Consider the following 12257-nt stretch of genomic DNA (forward strand, 5'->3'; position numbering starts at 1 on the left):
CAAAAAGTAAGTACCAGCGCCGCCGGCTCATCCCCCGGTATCAGCAATTACAGAAATACGCTCACTACGTATTGATGCCTTAATGCCTGAGCTAGCGCGGTTGTCCCCGTGACGCGCTTCTCTTGTTTTGGTTTGTTGGGCCTCACCTTAGTTTGTCGCGGGGGTTTTCGACTCGTCATCGAGCTACTCGATACATAATGGATGAATTTTTTGCCCAGGGCTCATAACACACTCAGATATATTCAGCTCTCACTTTTTCTAAAAAAAAAAAAAAAAAAAAAAAAAAAAAAAAAAAAACCAAGAAACTTTCCACAAGCCAACAATGACCACCCCATCCCCCACCATCCTCCTCCCCCACCTCCCCCCAAAGACCCTCGTCGGCATCGACCTGCTCACCTTCACCTCGACCGCCAACTTCCACGGCATCCGCGACCTCCCCACGGGGTGGCACTTCCTCTACACCGGCACGACCGAAAGTCTCTCCCTCCGCAGCGGAAGCTGGTTCTACGTTGGGGACCTCGATGCTGCCGCTGCCGCGGCTGATACGAATCCCGGCGCACTCGTCTCTTTTCAAGCACAACAACAACAACAACGACGACAACAAAACGGCCAGGATATCATCGTTTGGAAATGGGATACGGAGAGTGAAACCCTCGCGCCGTTGCGCGCCGAGAGCGATGCGGATCGGCAGGAGGCGATGCGGCAGAAGGCGAATCTGGGGGCGGTTTATCAGCGCGGCGGGTTGTTTCGGTATCGGAGTCGGGTGACGGGGGCGATGTTGGCGATGCAGCAGCAGAAGCAGCAGCAGCGGGGAGTGCGGTTTGAAGATCAGGAGGTAGAGGGGGAGGAGGAGGATGAGGAGGAGCAGGATGGGCGGAGGGATTGGCTGGGTTTGACGGATAGGATTACGGCGGGGTTGCTGGATCGGATCGTCGGGGTTCCTGCTGTGGATGTCGACGGGAGGGCGAGGTGGATGGTTACCTCGGCGAGTTCTGCGCTGAGGGATAGTGATGCTATTCCTGGGTTGACGGTGGAGGCAGAAGAAGAAGGCGGGAAGCAGAGGTTGGATGAGAGTGCGATTGAAAGGGTTACCGGGGAGAAGGAACGGGAGTTCTCGTTCGTTCCGGTGGAGCTGAAGAGGACGTGGAGGGAGGGTGCGATTGGGAGGGAGAGGACTGAGGCCGCCCAGGATCGTTCGTGGGCTTTGGGGAACTTGATTGACAGGGTTTCATCGGGGTCAGGGGCCCAGGATGCTGGGAGTGATCGGGAGAGGGAGAGGGTGGGGGAAGGCCAGTTGCTCGGCGAGCTGCAGTTCTCTTTCTTGATGATCATGACTCTGATGAATTACTCGTGTCTGCAGCAGTGGAAGCGATTGCTGGAGCTGATTCTCACTTGTCGAAGTGCGATCCGTGAGCGGGAGGCGTTCATGAGCGATCTGCTCCGCTTGCTCTTGCTGCAGCTGCGTCGCTGTGACGATGTAGAGGGGGGTTTGTTTGACCTCGATGGAGAAGAAGGCGGCGCGTTCTTGCGGAAGTTGCTGATGAAGTTCCGGAAGTCGCTCTATGAGGTTCTCGAAGGCACAGACTCCCAGGTGAAGACCGAGTTCGAAAAGCTCGAAGCTTTCGTCAAAGAAGAGTATGATTGGGAGCTCAATCGCGACGTCATTCTTCGACGAGGTATGGTTCAACTGGAGGATGGTGAGCAGGTTGAGCTGGAGGTGGAGGGTGACAATGAAGAAGAGGAGCTTGGAGAATATGCGCCTATGGTTGTGGACCTTGGAGAGGGTACTGGAATAAACGATAGCGATTCTAGTGAGAACCTGAATTAGCAGCTGGAGCTGTTGAATGGTCCATGGCCAATGTAAATCTAGTGGATAGCATGTCCTGTATACAGGGAGGTGTATGTGATAATGAATAGTTGACACGAGATTATGGAACAGAAAGTCGAATCGAAGGGTTCTGAACTACAAGAAGACTCAATTATGCCGATGATCCTCGCATATTACAAAAAAAAAAAAAACGGAAGCAGTCAGAGTCATAAAACATTGGAAATTCGTCTCTAGGATCTAGCTCTATATCAGAAGCAGAACACAGCACTATGTACAGTCCACCACCTTTTCAGGCACGCAGCCCAACCCCGCCATTACACAGACCCCACGTGGCAATCGTTCCCTGCATGACCAACATTCCAGGACCTTGCCATAACCAGAATTCTCTGCCTAGTTCTCAATCTCATCTTCAATGACAAAGCCCCACTTGTGGTTTTCCTGGCCATCCTTGCCATACATGATGGCCTCCAGCCACGACTTGATCTGAGCGGCGTAGCCTGCGCGCTCGGCGCCAGCAGTCAGCAGGTCGATGTCGACGTTGCCGTTGCGAATGAGCTTGACAGGGGTGATGAAGAACTGGTCCCAATGTTAGTGACGTTGCTTCACTCAAACCGTACTGGAATGACCTCCCCATGAACACTTACCGCAGTACCAGAGACAAAAGACTCGACAATGCGCCCCTCCTTCCAGGCCTCCTCGATGTCGCCAATCGTGAACTCCCGCTCCACGACCTCGACGGGCGCAAGCTTGCCGCAGGGCTGAGCGAAGTGTGTCCGAGCCAGCTCCAGAACACTACGACGGGTGACACCGGGCAGGATCAACTGGCTGTCCAGAGGCGCAGTGATCAACTCCCGCTTGCCAGTCTCCTTGTTGTCCCAGACGATAAAGAAGTTACTGGCGCCGGCCTCGGTGACCTTGCGGTCCTCGCCGAACAGCCAGAGCACCTGGTCGAATCCGAGCGCCTGCGCCCGGCCGTGCGCGGCCAGCGACGGCCCATAGTTGGCGCCCAGCTTGGCATATCCGAAACCCCCGGGCCAGGCGCGGATCGTGTCAGGCTGGGAGGCCAGGAGCTTCAGACCGTGGGGGGCACCCTCCTCTTGCTTCTTCTTCGACGGGTCGGGCCAGGGGACCGCGATGATGAACAGGAGAGCTTCCTTGGGGGTTTGTACGCCCAGCTGGGTGCCGTTTCCGATCACCGTGGGGCGGAGGTAGAGGAAGCGACCGGGTTGATCCTTGGGGAGCCAGCCTGCAGCAAGAGAGAAAGAACTTTGTGTCAGCGGAGTGCTATGCATGAATTGACCGTCGGGCAGGGAATACGGTAGGGGATATTCATACGTGGTCCATCGATCTGCATCAGTTTCGCGATGAGGTGCTTCAATTCGGCGAATCTGAAGCCAGGGAGGGAGGCCCTCTTGGAGCTACCGTCCAAGCGCTCTCCATTGAGATCGGGTCGGAACAAGCGCAACTTGCCATCCTGGCCGCGGTATACTTTCATGCCCTCGAAGCATTCGGTGGCGTAGTGCAGGCACGAAGCAGTGGGGGGAATGCTCAGGTTGGCGAAGGGCTTCACTTCAGGCGTATCCCAACCGTTGCTCGCCGTCCACCGGACAGTAACCATATGGTCGGTGCAGTGGGAATGGCTCAATTCCTCCGGCGATCCGGGGAGAGGCACATCGCGGAGATTGGTCGAACGAGTCACCTTGATGTACGAGGCATCAAGCTCGGCGAGAGTAGGCGCAGCAGAACCCATGATCACTTGAGTTTTTGGTCGGAAAGGGTAATATGCGGAGAAGACTGGATCTGGAGGCAACGCTCTGGGGGGGAAGGGGATATGTCCGATTGATACTGAAATATGAACCCGCAGAAAGTTGGTGAGTCACCACAGAGATACTTTTCAAAGTGAACCAGCGGGAACGGAGTTCGGGGACGCGACTCGACGGGCTACAGCTTGGGCCAAGATCCAAGATCGGTCGCTGAGTGGGAGACAACAAGGGCGAACGGAGGAAAGTTGAGGGAGGACAGAGAGAACCAGATACACACTCTCTACAATACGTCGAATGTGTCTAGTCTACTCTTATGAACTTCTACGCCAGACCGGAGGCAACGAAAACTTTTCGGCGAGCCGAGTCTTCCTTTGGTCTGGGACGTTTTTTCGCCTTCGATATCCGAATTCGCAACAGCCATTGGGTCCATCTATGGGTTGAGAAACGGTTGAATCGGCACCCTGAGCAACAGGATTCGTGCCCGCGATAGGTTATCATCGGTTAACGTCTCCGCCGATGGTGCTATTGTCTCTCTGAAACGGCGTTCTGTGCTTCCAAGTGATTCTGAAGATGGGCCCTGGAGGATTCATTGTCCCGCCTCAATTGTGTCCGCTCCGCCATCGGTGCCCCTCGACAGCCGCCCAGACCGAGGATAGCCGCGGGCGGTTTGCACTGCAATACAGAGTAACTAGTTAGTCAGAATTTATCTAAGCAAGCCTGCGAAGAAGGGCCAAATGCTCACCGCCAAGAGCTGGGTGAGATAGGTCTGGTAGAAAGAGGCGGTGTAACTCGAACTCAAACAGTGTGTGGAGTCGGTGCATCCAGGACTCCGTACTGTGACCCTCCCTTTCCAACCAAGCTTAATCTTTGCAAGGTACCAGGTTACTGGCCCGTATTCCAAATGCTTAATACTGTGTAGAAGCCAATTCAGAGATCAATGTGTGGCCGACCCTTGCGTGTGTTCCCAGGGAATCAGACCGACATTCCAACTAGAACATACACTACCTCCTGTCTCCTTCGATCGATCACGATCAAGCCCTGTCATTGGAGAACGAACAGAGTCCAGAGAAAAAGAAAAAACAAGATAGCAAACAAGCGAGAAGCCACTGCAATTTCACACGTACCCATCTGAAGCAAACAGTGGGACAACATTGATTAGTGTCTAGTACGTGAAGCACTTGATTCATGATCAATAAAACGTGGAGTCTAAACCGAGTCAGAACTGGTTGCTACAGTAGCCGACCCTTAATCGCCTTCACATAGCTACTCATATGTACTCCGTACTGTGCAGTACAACTTCACCTGTTGACACAGACTACAGACTCTCAGAATACAATGTATAGTGCATCAGTGAGTGATATTGTCTTTTCCAGATGGCCACTCCTACTCGTATAAGGGAAAAAAAAAAAAAAAAAGCCTCCCAACAAGCCTGCATAGCTGTCTCAGATCGATCGATCAGTGACCGCTACCAAGATTCCAATATGTAACCAAACCCAATGTTTGGTTCCATGCGGGGGTTTAGGAAGGGATGTGATGCAAGATGCATATCGAGCTATCCACGCTAAGCGCTTGTCGGCTATGCTTCCTGTACAGCCGTAATCCATAATTGATGCCCCTTCCATGCAGTAGTCTGGCTTTAGGCAAGCAGGGTGACCTCACTGGTCGTCCTGGTCCTTTCTTTGCACGAGGGCTTGAGGCGCGTGGGGGTTGTTGCTTCATGATTCGCTGTCTGGTTCCCAAGACACCCAACTTGTACAGAGGATGTTTAGGATTGGGGGGGGGAAGGGTTACCATACATACTCAGCAGGCTGGTCTAACGAAAGCCATGCAATGTCGGAGATGTATTCCCGCATAATTACCCCCACAAGAAAAGACGACGACAATCGAGAGAACACCAGCGTCAACCAAGGGAGGAAAGACCTCTGATTGGCACCCATGGTACATAGTTCTAGAGCAATTTGCCGCTTCAACCTGGCCCGAGAATCATAGGCAGGCTTCTTTGTATACGAAAGGAGGAGGGGAACTCAAGTCTGCACTGGAGAACAGTACGTAACCAAGTTATATGTTGTAGGCTGGAACTAAGCTCCGTTTGGCACGCGAAACCAAAGAGGGAGATGCGCGCCTTCGGGGGCCCGCTAGTCCTTCCGAGTGCCGGGCAAGTCACCGCCTTCTGATTATAAGCATTCAGCCCTGCAGAATTAAGACTATTTACTGTGATAGGCAGGCGGACGGAGCTGAGCCTGTGACTCGAGAGCTGGCTAAGGCCCGCTCGGACCACCTCAAAGAGAGCAATATTCGGCATATTAATTATGGATCATGGATCCTGGATCATGGATCTTTGCCCACTCCCCGGCATTCAGTTTTTATTACATACTGAGAGTAGTATGAGTATATTAGTCTACATACCTATTCCTCTCTAGCCTACGTCGATTCGCCTGCCTATTGCCTTACCATACCTAGAGACTTCAAATAAGAAACAAGATAATGCTCTTGCCGAAAAAGTTCCCATTTGAGATGCCACGAGCTGGCCGTTCAAGCTTACCGCAGCGAGCAAGGCCCGAGTCCCAATGCCCCTTATTGGCAGTCGGGCATATGATCGCCATGAGGCGAAGACGATCGCGCCCACCAGGTCAGGTGGTTGATTGGAGGCGAGTCTGGATTTTCCGGCAGGGACCGGTCCCAAGTCCCATAAATTCCGGTCTTCCATCATCGACTTGGTAAGTAAGTCCGATAGTGTTTGCCATGGTACCCCGTACAGTAAGACAGCCGTGAGCCGTGAGCCGTGAGCCGTTGAGCCGGTAGTACTCCGTAAATGGTTGAAACCGAAGTAGTACAGGGCACGGTTGGATAAGTTTAAAAGAGACCCTGAGGCAGACAACCCGAACATTAGCCGCTAGAATCCAGGTGAACCGGATCCCGCCCCATTTTGTGTTGGGTGGTGCGAGCAATTTTCAAGCTTGTCGCTTGTTTGTGCTATGATCTAAAGAAGCCGCGGACCACTCAGCCACTTCGCCACATGGCATATGACGTTCACTGGAGTCCAGGTTGTCGCCGCACAAGGCCGAAGTATCAAAGTACCAAGGGGGCTGCGAGCAAGTCCAGCTTGTCACTCACATGCAACGCATCCATAGGCCCTTGCTAGGCCACATCAGGCAAGGGTGCCAGACTTCAATCAACATCTGGACCCCTTTCCCTGTCATATACCTACCACTAATCACAGACCTGATACAGCGCTTGTGTCAAGTCTGGCCCATCCGCCCTGAGGATGAGTATACCTGATGGGTTTCAAATGGAACGATCTAAATCCAAGGCCGCCACTAGTCCTTCCGGATAACTTTTCCACCTGTGATATTGAGTCTTGAGGTGATGAGGCGCGAATGGCGTGGATTTGCTTAATGCCCAGGTGGCTCTTCTTTGATTTCCTGCGGATCCATTCTCTCCATGTCTCCTTACCTGCTCTTTCTTTCGCCCAACCTTTAAAATTGCAGATTTATGATAATTTTCTCGTGTAGAAGAGTTGCGATCCTTGCACTAGTCAGCGAGTGCTACTGGTGCATGTCTTTGTTACCCTTTTGTTACCCTTAGGTAGAGGTTGCAGTCAGCACACATGCAGCATGGAGAGATAACATTAGGCAAGCAATGAACTTCCACTCTTGTTGGCTAACGGCCCGCGGTCGATCGATCAGGTTGTATGCGTACTAGGTAGTAGGTTTACGGCGCCCCCATTCGCAGCGAAGAACGTTGATCGGTGATGTAATATGACATTAGATCCAACCCAGGCTGCGCCACGAAAGGGGTAGATGTAGTAGTTAGTGGTGCAAAGCGACGTAGATAGACTCATTGAGGTTTGGGGAAAAGGCCGGGGGTCGAAAAGCCGACGCGCCTGTCTGCGTCGTAAAAAGACTTGTCTTGATACGTAGCCGATGTGGGAACCTGTCGCGGATCAAACTGGTACCGCGATTGCGAAGCTAATGCTTCCAACTCCAAGCTCAACTTCCAGTCGTTCCCACCTTCGAGATTGATTGAACCACTGGTCTCATTCGGCCCTCAGAGAGAAATCCGTGGAGATGCTTGATTTCTTCCACTCAGGCTGTCTCGCGTTGCTGATTACTGGCTCTGCCACTCTTTCGTTTTCTCCCTCCCTCGCTTGTCATTCGTCTCTCTGGCATTTCCCATTCTTGCGCTTTTGGAGCCAGCAGCCAACTCCTCGTAATCCACTCGTCGCCCCAAACTGCTTCCTGCTAAGGCGAGCTCCGTGCTTGTCATCTTTCTTGCTCTACTCCGCCTTCAGTCCTTCGCTCTGTGCCCGAGCTTGATGGTTGATGTTGAAAGATCTTAGACGATCCGATCACGTGTAGGCTTTTGCTCTTAGTCTGTCAAGCCATCCCAACTACTGTTGGGCACAAATTTCATTTCCTTCCCCTTCAACTGCATCGGCGCCTGCTCACCCCGGTGGTTTTCCACATTCTTAGCAGCCATCAATCGTGAGAGTCTTCTATTTCGTGGTATTGACAAAACTATGGCCTTTGTTGACATGCCGGAAGCGGGGCGTCTGTTTGGCGGCAATTGAATGATCAAGGCCACGCCTTGTTCGCAGGCGTATGACATGAACATCGACCTGCCTCGTCTGCTAGATTGTATAAATGGTCAATATTGTGGCGAACTTCCTTTGGGTACCTTGATGAGACACGTCCTTAGAAGCGTGTCCATGTGCCCAACTGCTTTGGCGCTGACCAAGTGAATCGTGAACGACCTGAATTCCAGCCCTAGGGATGAGATAGACTGTCTGGGCTCTCAACCACCCCGCCTCCGTCGCCGGAAAGGGGCGTGCTGCTCAGATGAATCATAATCACCTGGGCAGAACTCTGCCTATCCTCGCTCCAGGACCACGCGGCGCGTTTGCGGCCCCGATGACAACAATAGCAAAGTCGAGGAAGAACTCCACTGCTTGCACTTCGTGTAAGGCAGCGAAGAGGAAGGTAATCATCAACGCGACCCTTCCCTCCAGACGCACACATTCTTGCTCATTGTGAGGGTGCTTCCACCTAGCTTGTACCGATCTTTCAACTAACCACGCGGACTATAGTGTAGCGGACGCCCGGCCCCTTGCAAAGCATGTCAAACCTCCAAAGTTGCATGCATTTTCGATGAAACTCTCGACCTTAGACGCAAAGTCGCCGTGAGACGCACTCAGGGGGAGCTTCAACACTATAAGGGCTTGTTGACCACCTTGTTCAACAAGATTCGCGATGCAGACGAAGCTGATACTCAGAAAATCGTGGAAGCCATTCGGTGCAGTGACTTCGAAGATATTGCCGCGGCATTTGAAAGCCTTGAGCTGCCCAGCACGGAGGAGTCCAGCAGTGACTCAAGCTCAGAGGACTCGGAGAGTGAAGAGGCTGAAGAGGCGGAGGAGGTGGAGGAGGCGGAGGAGGCGGAAGATGACAGTGAATCTCCGAAAGAGCTCTCTGACCCCGAGAAAACCATGCGCCTAACGATAGAGAGGCTTTGCGATACTCCTTTGTACCAGGTACCATCATCTTGGACCTATTGCGACGCTGACGACTTTGTTGTTTCGCATCTCGTATCCCTGTACTTCGCTTGGGATCATCCATTTTCCCAGATCCTTGACCAGGATTTGTTCCTGATCGACATGACGGTCGACCCACAGGCTACACCACAGTTCGAAGCGTTCCAGATGTCTGAGGAGTTCGAGATATCTGAGGAGTTCGAGATACCTCCAGAATTTGAGATGTCTCCAGAGATCGAGCCGCCTTCAGAGATCAAGTATTTCGCGAGGGACCAAGGTTCCCCAGATCTCAATGAGAGTTCCTCAAAGATAGAAAGCTCCCCGAATATTGAGAAATTGCGAGAGTTGCAGCGTTCGCCAGATATCGAGATCTCAGCAGAGGCCAAGTCTGAAGATTCAGAAGATGATTTGAGGGCCAACCCGGGTTGTCCAAGATCAACCTCGAGCTATCAAGGAGCAATCGAATTAGAATATGGGCTTGAGGGCGACCCGGAGTTCTGCACGCCACTTCTCATGAACAGCATTCTAGCAGTCGCAGCAGTAGGTGATTCTCGTTCTTCTTGTTTGCCGATGACTAAATTTTGCCAGACATATTCCGACTACCCAAAAATCTGTGCTATTCGAGGCATAGATTCATCACGTGGCCAGGATTTTTTTGAGGAAGCAGAAAGGCTATGGAAGGCAGAGCGGGGCCGGCCTACATTAGCCAATATTCAGGCAGTGACCTTGATGAGCCGTTTGTATGCTGCATAGACTCGCGTTTGCTCTATATGTGCACAGACTGATGACGGAAAGTCTGCAATTTCAGGGCCAACGACAAGCCAGCTGGCTAATGCTAAAACAAGCTTTACAACTTGCCAAAGACATCGGACTGTTCCATTCCCCGAGGAGGCATTGGAGATCACACACGCCGGTCAGGACCCGACATGTCTATGCAGTTGCCGCCTGGGGCCTGTACATAATGAACTCGTAAGAATGTCAATTCCATTTTGCCTCACTTCGCTAAGTCGTGCAGGGAAATGTCATTCGAGCGCGGCAGGGCCCCAGATCTTGAGCCTCCGTGGTGTAACCCTGACACAGCGTGTGATTTCAATGAAGGAATCGTGTGGTGTGCATACCCGCGTTTTAAGAAGGATGATTTCCAAGAACTGCCTGCCCAACTCAGTGCAACTTTCAACCGCACGGTCCTTCTAGCAAAAATCTCTGTGAGGATTCAGGAGTTCTTGTTCAAGGAGTCATGGGATATGACGAAATCAGAAATGGAAGCAACGGCTGGTGACTTGATGAATCAATTGCGACTCGTGATAGAAGGCCTACCAGCTTCGGAGGTTGAGCAACGAGAGCTTCCACACGTCCTACTTGTGCAGTAAGAACCCCGGCAGGAATGTCACTCCCTACCTCTCTGACCGTTTATGAAGTATCAAATATCATCACACAATATTGCTATTTTTCGAAAATCTCTGGGATCACCAGCGTATGGAAGCAACCCCCGAGCAGATCCGTTCATACCGGCTCGAGCCAGCACAGAAGATTGTCGAGTATCTCGGTGTATTTGAAGATAGATTCGGACTGCGTCGAGTACCAAGACAAATGTTAGAGCCTGTCTATAGCAGTCTTCTTGCTTTGCTGGTCTTCATTGAGGAGGAGGAGTCGTGGGAGCCAATGATAGACCTATGCCGGTTCATGGCGGCGTGCAGCACAAGGTTCGTTCTGGCGGAGCAGATGTGTCTCCAGTTCGAACGAATAATCGAAGCCTCTAATGTCGTTTTACCACAAGAAGCGTACGAGGTGCTAAAAGGCAGAGGTATGAATGCGTCCGACTGGCTGTGAGCCAGCGCCAGCAGGTACTGTCAACAAGATGGACAGACGCAGAGATTCACTCATAAACCCGGTGAGATCGGCCGGTTATGTGGCATCATGCATTGTGGCATCACGCATTGTGACACCACACTTTGTGACATCAGTTTCGTGTCAAGCAGAAAGGATGTTACCGAAGACTCGTCAAGCCCAGGTATGGTTGTGACGAGGTTTCCTGGATTATTGTCTTGTGTGCACTCGCGACAGCCGCGAGTCGCACCGTGGTGGCATTTCTCTGGAGAACCAGAGTGACACGCTACCGCCACTATTGGCAATGGTCTCCCCGATCGAAGTCGAACTCATTCATTGAAGTCGTGACGAGGCCTTTGCAGTGTTTTATGGAGATAAGAGTAGCCACGCTATTGCAGGTCTGCATCAAGGGCCTTGAACGGTGAATTCCGAGGGGAAGAGGGAGATTGCGTGGATAAAGCGAGCACGGAGTAGAGTCTTCTGGAGAATAGAAAAGGGAGAAGGGAGAAAGAGTGATTGAAAATTGGAGTGTAGCAGCGAGGAGAAGTTTGAGACCCCCAACCCAGGGCTGAGGCCTGACATCTAAGCTGAATGAAGTGTGAACAAATGACAGTCAAGTAGGATAAGTTTTCCGAAGAAGGGACACCCAATAATGAGCTCTGGAGCGACAGTGGCACTAGCAACCTTGGTTGGCGGAAAGCGGAAGGGGCACATGCTCTTGTCCTTCATCTCCACAGACTCGGATTTCCAAGTTTTATACTTGGCTTTAACCGGCCGGAAGATTCTGTCCAGTGGCCGAACTTCCTTCCTACCCTGCAAGATATGTGTGCGTGTGCCTGTGTACGTGTGGGCGTATGTGTGTGTTGGAGATTATGGACGGGAGTTCCATCGGTAGGTGACCCTTGCTTTTTTTTTATTTTTTCTCGTAGGAGAAAAAGGGAGAGAAACACGAGTCAGGCCGTGGTCGTGCCTGCAGGTAGCACTATTTACTACTACTAGTTACACTGACCTAACTTACATGCCATATCCATTACATTATTCAATCCGACCTACTAGACCGGCTGGGCCCTGCTAGTAGTCAATTGTTGACGCTATCACTTTTGCTTCACCAAACCAGGTCTGGAGCATCCAATTGGGCAAGCAGTAGAACTTCAAAGTGTAGGTAGTTCTCAAGGAGAACGATAAACGCTGCGGTTATCAGATCCTGACACCTTGTATCATTCAGGGTTTATCCGTGAATCCGTGTTCTGAAGAATCAGGCTGAGAGGACATTACTTCTCCTTTGTTGGACCGTGAGTCATTGTACTGA

The 12257-nt window shown here is 51.9% G+C and overlaps 3 protein-coding genes across 3 annotated transcripts; 2 read left to right on the forward strand and 1 right to left on the reverse strand.

Moving 5' to 3' along the window:
* The first annotated feature begins 260 nt into the window (after positions 1–260).
* BO86DRAFT_406108 (AAR2 splicing factor family protein) lies at positions 261–1961 on the forward strand. Its single transcript, XM_025674147.1, has one exon. It carries the CDS (start codon positions 323–325, stop codon positions 1826–1828), a length of 1506 nt encoding a protein of 501 aa, XP_025532278.1. The 5' UTR covers positions 261–322; the 3' UTR covers positions 1829–1961.
* A 95-nt stretch (positions 1962–2056) lies between these two features.
* BO86DRAFT_406109 (branched-chain amino acid aminotransferase, cytosolic) lies at positions 2057–3578 on the reverse strand (the record flags this gene model as incomplete). The annotated part of the gene is made up of 3 exons (XM_025674148.1): positions 2057–2404; positions 2473–3074; positions 3146–3578. 3 exons carry the CDS (start codon positions 3576–3578, stop codon positions 2219–2221), a joined length of 1221 nt encoding a protein of 406 aa, XP_025532279.1. The 3' UTR covers positions 2057–2218.
* Positions 3579–8429: 4851 nt separating this feature from the next.
* Positions 8430–10951, forward strand: BO86DRAFT_395023 (putative C6 transcription factor; the record flags this gene model as incomplete). The annotated part of the gene is made up of 6 exons (XM_025673270.1): positions 8430–8570; positions 8678–9661; positions 9710–9861; positions 9917–10075; positions 10137–10487; positions 10540–10951. The coding sequence occupies 6 exons, from the start codon at positions 8430–8432 to the stop codon at positions 10949–10951; spliced, it is 2199 nt and encodes a 732-aa protein (XP_025532280.1).
* Between the last annotated feature and the right edge of the window lie 1306 nt (positions 10952–12257).

Source organism: Aspergillus japonicus (genome assembly GCF_003184785.1).
Source record: "Aspergillus japonicus CBS 114.51 unplaced genomic scaffold BO86scaffold_3, whole genome shotgun sequence".
Lineage (NCBI taxonomy): Eukaryota > Fungi > Ascomycota > Eurotiomycetes > Eurotiales > Aspergillaceae > Aspergillus > Aspergillus japonicus.

Coding starts and splice junctions, on each gene's coding strand:
- BO86DRAFT_406108 (XM_025674147.1), top strand. CDS start 323: ATGACCACCCCATCCCCCACCATCCTCCTCCCCCACCTCCCCCCAAAG.